Raw genomic sequence first — 16,791 nt, forward strand, 5'->3', positions numbered from 1 at the left:
CAGCAGACGCGTCTTCGCCGGGTCGTCCAGGCGAACGGCGTCCTGCTCAAATAAGTCCTTGTACCGAGCGAACCAACCAGCGAACGTGACGTTCTGATCTGGTTCGAAGCGGAACTCCTTGATGTTTGATGCTAGTGAGTCAAGGAGCTGCTCCGGATTGGGTGGAACTTGAACGTTGATGCCGTTCCGGAACATTTGGCCTTGCTGTTGCAAGAATGTCTGGTTCTGCTGCTGGTACATCGCTTGCTGTTGTTGAAGCTGCTGAGCGATTTGCTGGAGGACTTGTAGCATCAGCACGTCCGTGGTGACTTGAGCTTGCTGCTGATGATTTTGAGGTTGGAATTGCGGAGGACGGATCAAGGGTTGTCTCGGGTTCGGTGGCAGGAAGGGGCGTAGTCCTGGACCGGCTTGCTGGCCGTTTGTCCCGTTACCGCTTCCGTCGCCCGGGTTGATCAGGTGGTCCTCGCCGTCCATCCTCCTCCGCTTCCTCGGGGGAGGCAATTTCTCACGGTGATTTCCACGACCTTACTCGTCGCCAATTTTACGAGCGCGCCAGGTGGCCGCAATTAAGGTGGCAATAATACAACGCGCAACGTAAATTACTACACATTAAAATAAACTTTATTTAGACGGATTAAAACAGTCCGCGTTCCACGCGGTAAGACAATCCACCAGATAATGACGCCACTAATAGTTGAGCTGTTTCCTGCATCGACCGGTGACAGCTGAACTGCCACGAGTGAGCCCAGCGGTGTTGCTACGATGCCGTTGGTGAACAGGGTGATCCATTCGTTCCCAACAGTACAGAAATTGTTTTTTAATATATATTTAGGTGTTTTATCATGTTAGTTTCTGATATTATCAGATATTTTTTCCATTTTTCATTTATTATATTATACGTTTTCAGTTTTTACAGAATAATCCATCGTCTTAATGACGGAGATCTTCAAGCAGCCGTCCCCGCGAGTCCCGCTCGGGTGTTGCTTCAGCGGTTGGCCAACAAGAAGTCCGGAATTTGTAAGAGGCAGTGGCACCGAGTTTCAGGACAGATTCAGATGCACCGTCGAAGGCTATGACCCGCATGACGTCATCGGCAACAACGGAGAGAATGAGCTAGGTTGCTACCCTAAGCCGGGAGGGAGTTTTTTTGTTTTCGTGTGACGTGCTTGGCAAATAAATGTAAAAATAAAGTAAATTCCGAGGTAAATTCACTTTCATTTAAAATGGAGACATTAGTTTTATAAGCATTTATGTGATGTCAAGAAATTCCTATAGAAAGAAGTATGTGTCCATTCATATGAAGTACATGAATCCTTGTAATCACAGCAGAGAACGATTCCTCATATAGCCGTGAGGACACGGGCTCAGGAACAACCACTACATCGGCGACTTCAACTTCATCACTTCTGGAATAAGCAGCAAAACAAACATAACAAAAATAACTCAATCGGTAAAGCAGCTGTGGGCAAACCAAAAATAGAATTGAGAGTGTGTAGGGAAAAGGCGGGGAAGAGGGAGATAGATACACTTTTGCTCTCGCTTTTTTTTTTGACGTTTACCGCAGGGGTGGACATAAACAGTCGAGGCTAGCACTTAACCAGCCGAGTAAAGTCCAAAAGCGGCCACTATTCAGCACTATAGTAGCTGTTAGTGCTGAAGTAAAAACTGTTTAGCTTTTACTCGCTGCTGTGAAAGCGCATTAAGGGCCAAACAGTGACCGGGTTTAAGTGCTGGATGGTTACTTGGGTACGTTTATAGCAGTTCAAATTATTAAGAGTTTCCAGTTAAAAAAAACGATTTTTTTTGCAATTCCGAAAAACGCTTTTTGAATGGAATTTTATGTCAATTATTCATGTGTTAAGTAAACTCATCGGTCAAAACAAAAAAATATTGAAAAATGTTACTTTTCGATACTAGTGCTAAAAAGTTCAACTTTTCAGCACCCATTTCAGTGCTGAAAAGTTGAACTTTTCAGCACTGGTGTTGAAAGGTATCAATTTTACCTTTTGTTATTTTTGGTAGGGAAAAGTAGGCCGTTTCGTGTCTCCAGAAGGACAGGAAAGGTTGACAGTTTCACAGCGGAATTGCTAAATAGTAGTTTATGCAACAAGTTGCAAAAAGAGGATTTTTTCAGCACGAGTCGTACATTTATCCAACGAGGTTCACCGAGTTGGATAAATACGACGAGTGCTGAAAAAATCAAGTTTTGCAACGAGTTCCATACAACATTTTTTGCAATTTCGAAAAACACCCATTGAGTGAAATTTTAAGTCGAATTTTCATGTATTTTGTCAATAAATCGTTTAAATCAAAAAAAATGTTGAAAAGTGTTACTTTTCGAAACAAGTGCTGAAAAGTTCAATTTTTCAGCACCCATTTCAGTGCTGAACAGTAGAACTTTTCAGCATTTATTTTGAAAAGTGTTGCTATTCGATTCTGTTATTTTTGGTACAGAAAAGTAGGCTACTTCGTCGTTCAAGAATGACAGGAAAAGTAAGTAGTTTCACGACGGAATTGCAAAAAGTTTTTTTTCCTTCAAAATCTTCCCGAAAAATCGAGGGGCAAAACATTTTTTTTCCTTCTAAATTTTAATAGAAACAGAAGTCCCCGAGCAGACAGAAATAACTTGGGAATAACATTTTTTGATATTTGAAAATACTAGGTCAATATCATTTTGATTTATTAATAACACGATTTGTTATTCGTTGTTATGATTTTTTTGTTATTGAATTGTTATTGTAATAACAGACTGATAACATTTTTAGTTATACTTCGAACAAATCTTTGTTATTATTTTTTGTTATTTTAACAACTAATCCGATCATCCCAATCACATTTGGAGGTATTCTTCCATAACAAAAAATGTTATTCCAAAGTTGTCTTGGCTTTTAACCAATATCAGACCAATAACAAATTTTGTTCTGATAACAGAAACTGTTATTAAACCCTAATGCAAAAATTAATTTTTCAAGAAGATTTCATAACACTTTCTGTTATTTTAACAGTATTTGTTATTGAAATGGCATGAATTTTGTTATTACCGTCTGCCCGGGTCAAACCAACCGAAAACAATTTGAAATGCCATTTCCTGCGGTTATAATCTTATTTAGCATGTTTGGGATCGATTAAAAATATTTTAAATTTTTGTGAAATTCCGATGTACAGTATAGCAAAACGCTATTTTTTTCTAAAAAAAAAATCTTCAAAACTTAGATATTTTGGAAACTGATGATTGCAAAACAAATGGGCAAGTGTAAAATGCATTTTAAAACACTTTTTCATTCAAATGTTGATACCATGGCTTGAAATTTCTACTTTTTTAGATATATTTTTGTTCTGATGACACAAGCCAACAAGAAAGGAAGCAAGATCCCCCTTCAAAATCTTATTTAACAATTAATATTATTCCAAAACATTTATGCAGTGCCAAATGGTTTTATTTTCCAATACAATATTGCAAAATATTTCAGATATTGGTGATGATCAATCAACTTATCTTGTTTTGAAAACTTATCTTATAATCAGGGCCGTAGCCAGGATTTTAGTTCGGGGGGGGCTTGGGTGCAAAAATTCAAGGAGTATAAAAATCAGCAAATCATTTATACCATCACTTGGTTTGTGGTATAATTATTGAGATGAATTGTAAAATTGTAATGTAATGTATGCAAAAAAGTTTTCAAAGATTTTCATATTAAGTTTTCAATGTCTTCATTGAAGAAACTCCTTCGTCATTTTTTTTCTTTATTTAAACAGCTAGTTTGTATTTAAGGAGTAGAGAAGAAAGTGTTTTTTTTTACATTTTCTTGAATTGTTTAATTGTTATCCAATTGCGTGATAAACGTCGCTAAATTTAAAATATACATAACTTGAATCAAATTTTTGAAAGCAAAACATTTTTTTTAAAGAAATATCGATTTATCTAACCATAAGTATAATGTTTTCTGTATTTTATACTGAGAGAAAAACCCACGAACAAACTGCTAAAGTTGAACTATCAAATTTTAAACCGTCTGGATTTACATTTTCAGCTGTGTGATAATTGTGATGGTTTATCTGACATTTTTCATTTTTTCTAGCACAACATAAAACTCATAACTGGAATATTTGTTTTTCTTAAAATGTTATAAACAAACTTAAACAATGTTTTATTTTAATTGTTCTAAGCTATTGAAGCCATTTCATATTTTGCGAAGCTCCTGGTGCTCTCAAAAATAAATAATTTTAATGAAATACAAACAAATATAATCGTTGAAATTTCAGCTTCTGAAGTGTCTCCATGGTAATTGGACGACCCTATAAGCCTATAATGGATATCTGTTAATAAATAGATTTGAAGAAAAAAAAATCAGTGCTTGAGTTTAATTTTAATGTGTTAAAAAATTTAGATAAAATGTATTAAATTAAATTTTAACGCCAAAATATTTACTGGAATAGTTGTTAATAATGCATATGTAACCATTTTTAAATGCATATGTAACCGTTAAAATTTTCCTCGATTGCATCAAACATTAAAACGATTCATGTTTAACTTTAATATTCCGACTAAACGCCATTTTGAAATTCATTACTCATTGTACTCTGAAAAATTGGTCCAGAATTTGAGCAAAAACAAAATTTTAAAACATGACAAAAAAATTTAATCCGATCTTAATTTCTAAAGATAATTTTTTAATAAAATTTCAATCTATCGTTGCAGTGCTGCTAATCTTCGAAATTTAAAAAAAAATATTAAGTTAAAAATAAAATTTTCTGATCGAATAAAAGTTTAAATTTAAACCAAAGAGTATCAAAAAGACATTATTTAAGATATCCAGGGTTCAAAATATTTAAATGTCTATGAATTCATAGAAATCATTCATTTTTTATCGATAAAAAAATAAATCCACAGTAAGCTTTAAAGTGCATATTTCGTTAAAACACAAAAATTAACATTATCCAATTTATTGAAAATAGTGTACAAACTGTTTAACAAGTATTTCAATGAAAATGATATAACAGCAACATCAAGCAAAACTTTGTATTGTTCTTATCGTGTAAAGACTCAGAACCATTGGAGATTGATCTATTAGTTCTTGAGACACATCTTCTTGAAATAAAATAAAATGTACGATAAAAATTGTAAATGCGAACACGATTAACATTAAAAATCTTCAATTCACTTATTTCTTTATTTTTAAATAACTGTCAAAACTATATTAATTTTTAAAATAAGTTTTGATAACCAATATGATTTTACAAGATAAAGGGGAAAAATAATGTAAATTGGCTGTGGTGGTTCTAGAAAAGACTCTCTGAATATTTCTAAGCAAAACAAAAAACCACACAAATGAAATCCTTTTTTTTTTTGTATTTCTGGGATCTAATCATGTTGAATAATTTAGGATTGTAACCATTTACTAAAATCGATGTTTGTTCAAGCAATATCTTGTCTCTGGGAACAAAATCCTGCACATTTTATGGTTTAGAAATTTAATATTTACGAAACCTTGCTAAATCAAAAATAAAGAAAACTTTATGTAAGAATTCATAAATCGATCAGTTTTATCCTGTAAATCTAATCTTAGTCTGCACTAGAATTCAAACATACAAATATTCGAAGCATCAAAAAATTAAGATTATTAAAACATAATTTATTGAAATGATTGAAAATTATTTTTTGAATATCTTTATTTAAAAATGATAAAAAATGTTTTTTATAATTTAAGGATTTTTTTAAGTTGTAATTATTTTATAATTTTTTAAGTTTTTGATTTTTTTCATTTTTGGAATTTCTGATTTTTTTTATATTATCATGTGAAATTATTATCTTAAATTTTTGATGTTTTAAAAGTAAAGAATACTTTATGTAAGAATTCTTAAATCAATTAGATTTTTCCTGTAAATCAAATCTTAGTCTGAATTTTGCTACAAGAACTATATCTTACATTCAAACAAAAATTTTAAAAATGTCCTGTAGTACGGAGACTCTTAAAACTCCATACAAAAAAAAATCTCATGAAACGATCAAGAAAATGTTTACGAAAAGACTTCTCTTAAGCGGTACGCAGCAGAAAAGGAACAGAAACAAAAAGCGTCGTTTGGTATCTCTTCGGGTGCAATATGTGTTGATGAGATTTTGATTTGTTTATTTGAATGCGACTGAAAATAACATTTGAAAATCTTGACTTTTTTTTGATAAGGTCCTATAAACAAATGTAAACATTGAGTGTATCCCTTTCACACCTTATGTCAAAGTCCATCGGAGTAAGCGGGATACACACAATGTTTACATTTGTTTATAGGACCTTATCGAAAAAAAGTCAAGAAATAATGTTTTCGCTTAAATAATATTGAAGAATTGCCTCATGAAGTTGACTGTCAAAACGCTGAATCTTAAAATGCTGAAAAAAAGGGAAAAGCCTTTACAATAATCACTTAATTTTCTGGTAAAAATAAATAAATTTAGGAATACTAGAATTCAAACATAAAAATATTTAAAGCATCAAAAAATTAGGATTGAAAAAACATAATTTATTGGATTTTGAATAACATAATTTTAAAATGATATTTTTTTAGTTTAGGATTTTTTAAGTATTGATTATTTTATTAATTTTTCAGTTTTAGATTTTTAAATTTTTGGAATTTCAAATTTTTTGATATTATTCTGTTGAATTGTTATCTTAAATTTGTTTTGTTTTTATTATTTTTATTTTTGATTCCTGGCATTTCTTTGTCTTACACCAAAAAATTTGAAATCAAAAATTATGAAAATTTAGAAATTTCAAAGTGTAAAATTTTTAAATCTTTAATTAGCCGTTGCGAATATTATTCTGAAGTTTATGTCACTAAACTCTGACCAAAGTCGAGAGGGTTTAAAATCAAAACTACAAGCTATGGTTTTATTATTTTAAAAGTGTTTCAAAACACACTTTAAATCAGTACAGTTGTTTTGCATAATTAGTTTTCAAAATATCTAGCTGATGGCGAAATGCTTTTTTCGCGACATAAAACTTTCCGCGGTTCCGCGACATGTTACAAAAATTCTAAATATTTTTAAACGAGCCCAAACATGTCGTATATGATTATCAAAGCAGTAAAAAACATTTCAAATTTGTTTTCCGAACCGACCTGGTCGCTGGTCCTGAAAAGACTTAATCGAAATAAGTTATGAATAAAAAAATATTGTTTTTAGTTGATTAGACTTCCATTTCCATTAAAATTGTGAAGCTATTTTTTTTAAAAAAATATTGTATTTGCTCTCTGTTTTTTGGCCGATTTTGAAAAGGTGGCAACATAAACTTTGGAAAATATTTACAATTGATATTCAGAAATAAAAAATAAAAAAATAATAAAGAAATTTTAAAATTTTCAAAATGCAAATTCTAATCCGTTAAATCCAAAAACAGAAATTAAATAGTTTAAAAATGAATTATTGATCAGAAACTATGCAATTTAAAAATGATGTTTAATTAATTTAATTTCCGAGTTTTTGAATCCGAGCTTAAATTTTTTAACGTTTTTTATATTTTTATCATTTTATTTCTTCCTTTAAAAATCGCAAGCTCATGCACAAAGTGAAAATTAGTTGATAATAAGGATTCACTTAGTTGATCTTCCGAATTCACTTAGTTGATCTTGGAAACTAAAAAATGTGACCAAAAGAAAGCATTTTGGACGAGTGGTTTCGGAAAAAAAGGTTTACGAAAAAGTAATAAAAAAAATACACACAGATATTTCTCAAGCATTTTTCTCTAAGGTCTCAGATATGTAACTTACCATATTCTTAAAACCAAAACGATAAAATTAAAATTGTATTTCTGATAATAGTCGAAATTCACTCAAAAGTTTTTCATATTAAATGCTTTCATTTTTGAAAACAAAATCTAAATATTTTTGAGAAATTATGATAAATTTTAAAAAATGTAGAAAAAAAACATTTGTTAACAGTTTAAAGGTTTTAATGCAAATAAAGAAGGGCTATTAATTTTACAGTCCAAATTCGACTAGCCGAAGCCTCGATTATCCAAAGTTCCTTCGAACTTCGGATAATCGAATCAGGAACAAATGAAATCGGCATGTTTTATTTGCTTGTTTTTAACATCAAATTCGGCATCTGCAACCACATTTTAGTTAAATTTGAACAAATCTGGTGTTTTTTTAAAAGTCCAATACACCAAATTTTCAGTTTTTGCTTATGGGTGTTTTTTAATACCCCTGACTCAAGGCGGTTTCAAAAGCACCCAAAAAGCAAAAACTGGAAATTTGGTTTATTGGACCATAAAAAAAAACACCAGAAATATTTCTTAACCTCCATTTTGGCCGCCACATTGAATCCAAAAATTCTAAATTATTTTATGGCTCTTCAGGGGTCATACTTAAGCTCTACAATCAAAAATAAGACAACGAGATCTAAGGATTTTTGCTGTCCCTATTCAGACTGTAGTCCCGATTCGCCCCAGATGACGGTAATTATTTCTATGTAGCCCCTTAGAGCAGTCCGCTCGGAAATTGCTATTTTCGAAGGTTAATAACTTTTTAGCAAAAAACCCAAGAAATAAGGGAAAGTTTTTCCAAATTTAAAGAAGATATTAGTTCTGAAAATTGGTAAGAACTGGATAGTTATTGCGCCTTCCATTGGTCAAAAACTGAAACAGTTGACGATTTTGCCCAAACTTGGTGGTCAGTGGTCAGAAAAAGCTCAAATTTTGGAACTTAGGCTAGTGATGGGTAAATCTTTGATTTCAGGGGATAGCCCCAAGTAAGCCCAGATTTGGACCACCCTAAACATTGTAATGCTAAAACTACAAGATAAATGAGATGTTACTGAATGGAATGTTCAATGTTCAAATCTGCAGCTCAATTTTTAAATATTGGATCCATAATCTACAAAAACTGAGCCCGGCAATGGACAGGCAAATTACTTAGTTTGATCAATCAATTCTTGATTCTCTATCTTACAAATTATTTCTGGGAAGAGAACACACAATCATTGATTTGAGATTTTTTAAGGTAGTACAATTTTAAAAAAAATTGGAAAAATTTCGGGGGGGGCTGCAGCCCGGTAGCCCCCCCCCTGGCTACGGGCCTGCTTATAATGTTAAGTCAACTCTAAAGTATTATTTGAGAATTTTGCTGGAGACGCATGGTTCTTTTTTTTTCGTTGTGTAGCGAACTTCGAAATAGTATTTTCAAAAACAATATCTTAGAATTATGTAAATAGAAACTCGCAATAACACGGTAAACATCCAGAAATATCATAGAAATATATTTTAAGCTGTAAACTCTTTAATCCCGAGACTTTCAAATCAACAAACAAAGTTTTCATTTGATTTGTAAGTTTATTCAGCTATGTTTTTAAATGTATTTGTTTTCTCCAACTTATCAACTTTCTTTTGCAGTTGTTTCGTAGATATGATTTTTTGAAAAAAAATGTGGTATTTGCGAAAATCATCGAAAACGCAATTTATTGACCAACCTATAACGGAAATGACCACTCCAAGTGTCGCGAATTGAACTCACAAACTACACAGAAAAAAAATTATGGTAATATTCATCAGGAAATGATGACAGATTTTGTGGCAATAGAAAATTTGTAATAATTTCATCAGGATTTGATGAATTATCAACTTTTTTTTTGCTGTGTACCGCTTCACAGAAAAAAAGTTGAATTTTGGAATGTTGAAAATTTGGTTTGTTGAATATTACTTCTTTTTTTGAGTAATATTACATAAAAAATGTGAAAAAATGTGAACCTGATGAATATTCATCAAAAACTGATGAAAACTCATAATTTTCTGGGATAAAATTAATCATTTTTTTGACACAAAATCTGTCACCATTTCCTAATGTATAATACCATCATTTTTTTTATGTGTTACGAAGCGGAAGCGTTATCACAGAGCTACAAGGCTTAGTCAATAACGATCATGCAAGGAACAGTTGAGTCAAATTATTCTTTGATCAAACAGGTAACTTTTCAATCATTGAGGATTTTAATTGATATTTATCCTTTAATCGCTGGCACGTGCGCGATAGGTGTTTTCTGTGAGGCTACAATTAATTTAACATTATTTAGGAAATTGATTTCTCACAGATCGTCTCTTACAGCACAGAAAAAAATGATGGTAATATTCATCAGGAAATTGTGACAGATTTTGTGTCAAAAAAATGTGTAACAATACATCAGAAAATGATGAATTTTCATCAGTTTCTGGTGAATATTCATCACGATTACATTTTTACACATTTTTTAGGTAATATTACTCAAAAAAGAGGTAATATTCAACCTACCAAATTTTCAACATTCTTCAACTTTTTTTTTTTGCTGTGAGTGCCTCTAATTTGTGAATGCCAAGTATGTACATTGAATGAATTCCGCATCCACGTGCATTTAATCAAATTTATTCAGTCCAGAACGATGATTGATGAAACATATTCAGTCAATCACAAACATGCTTCGCTCGGTTAAACGTTGATTCTAATGATGCTACCCCTGTCATCATAGGGTCAGCTGATCTATTAGTAGTTTAATGAGGTTGTTTTCTATCTCGACACTTTGAATCAGCTCTGGAAATGGAAAATGGATTGCATTTTTACAAAGTATAACCTAAACTTTCCACCTCCATTCCGATTTGCGTATACGAACAGGTGACGAGACGGGGTGACTTCTTCCCGCGTAATAACGCTAATTTGTTTGTTTGCAATTTTCTGCGAATCCTGATCCCGTCAAAACTTCGCTCTATCTCTCTCTCTCTGTACACGAGATTAACCATTAGTCGGTTGACGAGGTGGTGTCGGCGACTTGTTTAAATGCGGAGTCGTTAGCCTCAGATTCTATCGCGTGGCATGTGAGTTCTAGGTAGGGTGGGTAGAGCTATTTTGGACTATGTTTTTAGAATGAAAGTGCTTTAAGAATTGTTTTATTGTTAAAAGGTTGTAATTAGCATTTGGTTAGATTTTTTGTTAGAATCATGAGTTGGGCGTCTTCTATTAAACTACTAGTTGAAGCTACTACTGCTAGATACTAGTTTTAGCAATCCTATCCAGCGCCTCCGTAATTAAATACCTAACGTAATGATCTCTATTAGGGATGGTGTTTCTATCGCTGTAGCTGCTGAATAGAGATAGTCACCGGTTTAGCTACCAAAAGGGCAGGCCGGCCGGGGGGTATTGTTCTAATGGGGTGCTTTATAATAAATAAATATCAGGAATATCGACTCATTTTAACTGCGGCTGCAGCCTGAGGAACACCCGCAGCAGTTTGTGATATTGTTTAGGAAAAACCGGAACAAGATGAAGCTGTTTGCGGTTGGGCTGGTGGTGGTCCTGAACTTGGCCTTCGGATCCGGTGAAGTTGGCAAGTATATCTCGCCACCTCAGTGTTCAAAAGTGCTAACCAACCTCGTGTGGGTGGGTCGTCCACAGCTTCCATCCTGAAGGTTTGCTCCCGAAGTGATCCGAAGCTGTCGCAGTGCATCACGAACGTGGTCGACATGATCCGGCCAAATATCGCGACCGGAGATTATGGTCCGGGCAGGAAGGCTCCGGGCCTGGATCCCTATCCGATTGCTCAGATGAAGATTGATCACGGGGCCAGTTTCAAGTGCAACTTGGATGATGTGGTCATTGAGGGTGTTAGCAAGTTTGAGATTAAGAAAATTCGGTGAGAGAAAGCAAATGTGATGAGTTTTGTAAAGTTGTTAATGAGTGATGGATGTTTATTTGTCAACAGTCAAAACATACCGGAGAAGGGATTCAACATTACCGTGAGGCTTCCGACGACTTTCGTCCACGGAAAGTATGACCTTAACATGAACATTCTGCTGCTGCAGCTGACAGGAAAGGGACCTTTCAATTTGACGCTGGGTGAGTAAATTGATTAAGTAATTTTGAAGTGTATGCCAACTTATAAAGTTGTTTTAGAAGATTAAGACTCAATTTTCGAATAAAAATGACATAATTTGGTTGAAATTCTCCTTCGGGAACAAAGAAGGGAACAATTTTCGTCTCCACTGAAGGTTGATTATTCGGCAACGCTGTCTATTGAATTAAACCAGCATTTATAAAAGTTCACTTGATTCAAATTAACACTTAAACGTTCGGGTAGTTATATTCACCCTATTTTTCTTTAAAATCTACTAACATTTTGGTAGAATTGACCAAATTTGACGCTTCTTGTTGCAAAAGATCCAGATTGGTCTTAAATTTTTACTGACAAAATTAAAATATGGACAAATCTGGATCTTTTGAAACCGGAAGTATACAAAAAGTTAGAAGTTTTATTCATCGAAAAAAACACTAAAAAAGTTTTAAAAACTCTGCCATTTTCCGTTGCTCGACTGTAAAAAAATTTGGAACATGTCATTTTATGGGAAATTTGATGTTCTTTTCGAATCTACATTGACACAGAAGGGTATTTTTTTTCATTAAGAACAAAATTTTTCATTTTAAAATTTTGTGCTATTTCTAACTTTGCAGGGTTATTTTTTAGAGTGTAACGATGTTTTACAAAATTGTAGAGCAGACAATTACAAAAAAAAATGATATATAGACATAAGGGGTTTGCTTATAAACATCACGAGTTATTGCGATTTTACGAAAAAAAGTTTTGAAAAAGTTGGTCGTCGTTGATCATGGCCGTTCATGGTCACCCACGACAGACATGGACGACAAAATAAAGAGAAACAAAAAAAGTAACTTTTTCAAAACTTTTTTTCGTAAAATCGCAATAACTCGTGATGTTTATAAGCAAACCCCTTATGTTTGTATATCAACTGCTCTACAACTTTGTAGAACATTGTTACACTCTAAAAAATATCCCTGCAAAGTTAGAAAAAACACGAAATTTTCAATGTAGATTCGAAAAGTACATTAAATTTTTGACATGTTCCAAATTTTTTTAAAGTCGAGTAACGGAAAATGGGAGAATTTTTGAAACTTTTTTAGTGTTTTTTTTCGATGAAAAATACGTTTTTTTCGGAATTCTGAGTACGCCATCAAATCGAGCGTCTAATTTTACATAAAAGTCCCTTTGACACCAAATTTCTATCTCATCACCGTTTCAGGCTGCAAATTATTGAAAACACCTCTTTTTTCGCATGATCAAAAATGGAATGGGTCGTACCGCCCCTCCGTCAGGAGATATCAAAAAACGGACCTCGGATTCGTGATCTTGGACAAAAGTTACCCCTTAGGACAAAGTTTCACGCAAATCGAAGAGGGATCGGGGCAACTGCTGTGTGAGTTGGCGGAGAATTACCCAGGTCCGTTTTTGATATCGTGACGGAGGGGTGGTACGACCCCTTCCATTTTTGAAGATGCAAAAAACAACGTTTTTCAGTAATTTGCAGCCTGGTGATGATTTGACAATTTGGTGTCCAAGACTTTTATGTAAAATTTACATGATCGATTTTATTGTGAACAATGACAATGTGCTTTAAAAATTTCACATAAATGTGTAATTATCAGGACTTTTACCCTTTTATAACATTTAGAGTAGGTTAAACTGTAAAATCTTGCAGAACACAAAAAAATCGTCTTTTTTACGATCAGTGGTTTGTATATTTAAAAAAAAAAGGGATTCATTAAAAAAATAATAATTGTTAAATTTCGTTTTGTAAAAAAAAATTTTATCGTACTTTCCACCCCCAGAAAACACCCTGGTCAACTTCAAGATCCGGTACTTTCTGGAGCCCAAAGACGGCAAAGAGTACTTCAAGTTCCACCCCATCGATCTGCGGTTCAAGTTCGACAAGGCGCAGTTCTACCTGAAGAACCTGTTCAACGGTGATCCCACGCTGGAGCAAATCGGCAACCAGGCCATCAACGCCAATCCTCACATCCTACTGGAGGAGGTGCGCCCCTCGATGGAGGCACACCTCAAGAAGTCGCTGACGGCCGTCGCCAACAAGGTGGTGGAAAATTCAACCGAACAGGAGCTGCTTCCGCCGTAATTTTTGGGGGATCATGGAGGAAATTGTTTTGTTAGTGAAGAAAATTAAAGTTTTTCAGCAATTTTTCGGGGTATCTTATTTTTTACTTACATCCTGTTTGTAGCTCAAATCCACAAATCTCCCGGAAGTGAAAATCTCCTAACATCTTGTTCCCGGAAAAATTCCAATTCCATAAACATGAGGTGCGTGTAACATTGTAATGAACGTACAGCACTTTTAGAAGATAACATCATCCATCTAACGAGCATCTTAGGTGAGAAGCTTAATCGCTTCTAATGCCTGTTTTTTGCTCGCGTAAATTGAACCGATGGGAACTGATAGGCAACCAGAAGTGCTACCTGTTTCCTTATATAGTGCAGCTATCGCGAGCCATCGTATTTGTTCTAGTATATTGAACTGGATCAATTTAAAGTGAACAGTACGTGCTGGAACAGGTCGCTGTTGCATAATTTTGATTATGTTAATATCATATGGGAATGGTGTTGAGAGCTTGAATGCAACTATTCAAATCTTCATCACTGATTTACTTAAAAGATAGTTTGAATGTTACTCATTAAACACTCGCAAACTATGTCCCCAATTTTGAATTAATCAGATATTGAAAGGGGATCTAAATCTCAGTAACTTCACAATAGTAATGCTTGAACAATTAAATAAATGAAATGAATGTGTTATATTATTATTTGGAGGGAAAAGGGAGACTTGTCCCTATTGTTTTTGTGTAGCGCCATAGCTCTCTCAAATTAACACAAAACTATGAAATTTTTGCATGAGTTTATTAAACTGTTCTACAACTTTGGAGAACATTGTTACGCTCTAAAAAATAACCTTTCTATGTAACAAAAAACACGAAAATTTAAATGAGATTCGAAAACTACATTGAATGTCCCTTAAAATGACACGTTCAAAAAAATAAAATAAAATTTAGTAACAAAAAACTGGTAGAGCTTTTAAAACTTTGTTTTGATTTTTATCGATGTATAATACGTTTTTTTTAATTCTGAGTACCCCATCAAATCGAACGTCCAATTTTACATAAAAGTCCTTCAGACACCTAATTTCCAACCCGGGCAGGTGGGAATAATAAAACGGAGGTAATTTCAATAAAAAGTCCTATTAAAATATCTAATTTTGTTATCAAAAAGTCATGATTATCGGCAATGAGAAGAAAAAAATTCAGTCTAAAAATTGTTATCGAACAGATCTTATGAGAGAGTAAGACAATAACAACTCAAATAATGAAATATGGAAAAAAAATCAATCATTGATCGCGTTATTCATGTGATACTTAAACATTTAAAAACAATCCCGCATAAACGAGAACCTTAAAAAAACTTTGTGTTAAATGGTTTTCTCACCATTTCAGAGATCGTAACCACTATTTGAAAAATGGTAGGAAAACCTTAAAAATACCATATCGGAAATGGTACCCTACCATTTTTCATAAAGTTCGACCATCTGAATTGAGGGTGGTTAGCAACGGTAACCTTAAAAATTCCCGAACAACGTTTCGTCAAATTACCATTTGTGTAATGGTAAAAATAAAGTTAATTTTCGCGTGAAAGCGACCTTTTTCCTCCGGTTTTTACTGTTTCAAAAATGGTTTTTCAATGGTATTTTAAGGTTTTTCTTACAATTTTTAACCTTGCTGCTACTGTTTTACAAATGGTTTGTAAATGGTTTTTTTAGGGTTTTTCTTGCTATTTTTACCGAGCGCTACTATTTTAGAAATAGTTTTCACATGGTTATTTAAGGTTAATTCTATAATTTCCTCCCAGTTCCACTATTTGAGAAATAGTTTCCAAATGGTTTTTAATAGTTTTTCTAGCATTTTTTACCTACCAAATTTGTACTGAATTGTTCACTTTTTGACGGATGGTTCACAACAATAATATTAGAACTTTTCGGTTTTAATTCTAGTTGATTGCTGATTCTGTTCGGTTGATCATACTGCTAAAGTCGTCCAAACCTGAAAAAATAAGAAAAAAAAAAAACACAAAGTATCGAGTAGAATGTAACATTCAAATATGTGTACTTATCTGATGATTCAAATGATTGCCTTGATTAATGCGAATCGTGCGTTCGCTTCGATTTTGTTTTGTCGGTCGGCTGCCGCCAAGATCTCTTTTGATTGCCGATCGAATCCTCTAGCACCAGCTGTTCAGTTGTTTCAAGTTCTTCACGGCGCTGAAATGATCAACAAGAAAAATGTAAACAAAGTATCTGGTAAATCAAATGATTTGTTTGAAAATTATACCTGCGCACAAAACGTAAACAACGACCAGCCGCACAAACGATTCACTTCAGACTGTTTTTGCCTGCGCTTGCCTGCACTAGCGCAGGTAACGAGCGTAGCGAGAGAAGAGAAACGAGAGAGTGCGCAAAAGGCAGATTATTAATACTGTGGCTTGCGCGCTCACTCATTTTTTTCTCTTGCTACGCTCGATACTTGTTCACGCAATTATGCGTTAAATCCAAAATTATTATTATTATAATTAACTGTTGAAAAATGATTCGCTCAAACAATTGAAATAAAGTAACAAACATCAGAAACATAAAATGATTTATGAATTTTGGAGCCATTTTGTTCTTGTGCTCCTCAGTTTGTTTTCTTTTTTGGTCAATTAAAATTGGTAAACTTCGGATTGGCTTTCTTAGGCAGCTCGAAATGGGGGTAAAATCAACCTGTTTCTTAACTACAAGGACGGCTTCCTATTCGAGTGGGATGACACTCCGCGATTTCATTCAAATCGTGCCAAATCGCACCAAATTCCTTCATCTTTGCTCATCGTACCTTCATCGCGATCGTTTTTGGTTCATCGTTCCAAATCGCGCCAGATCGCACTCTTCGATCCTATTT

At 33.6% G+C, this 16,791-nt stretch overlaps 1 protein-coding gene across 1 annotated transcript; it reads left to right on the forward strand.

The window, feature by feature from the left end:
• Nucleotides 1-11,176: 11,176 nt before the first annotated feature.
• LOC120413838 (uncharacterized) lies at nt 11,177-14,002 on the forward strand. Its single transcript, XM_039574792.2, has 4 exons — nt 11,177-11,335; nt 11,404-11,641; nt 11,711-11,844; nt 13,630-14,002. Exons 1-4 carry the CDS (start codon nt 11,272-11,274, stop codon nt 13,929-13,931), a joined length of 738 nt encoding a protein of 245 aa, XP_039430726.1. The 5' UTR covers nt 11,177-11,271; the 3' UTR covers nt 13,932-14,002.
• Nucleotides 14,003-16,791: the final 2,789 nt, after the last annotated feature.

Source organism: Culex pipiens, chromosome 2, assembly GCF_016801865.2.
Source record: "Culex pipiens pallens isolate TS chromosome 2, TS_CPP_V2, whole genome shotgun sequence".
Lineage (NCBI taxonomy): Eukaryota > Metazoa > Arthropoda > Insecta > Diptera > Culicidae > Culex > Culex pipiens.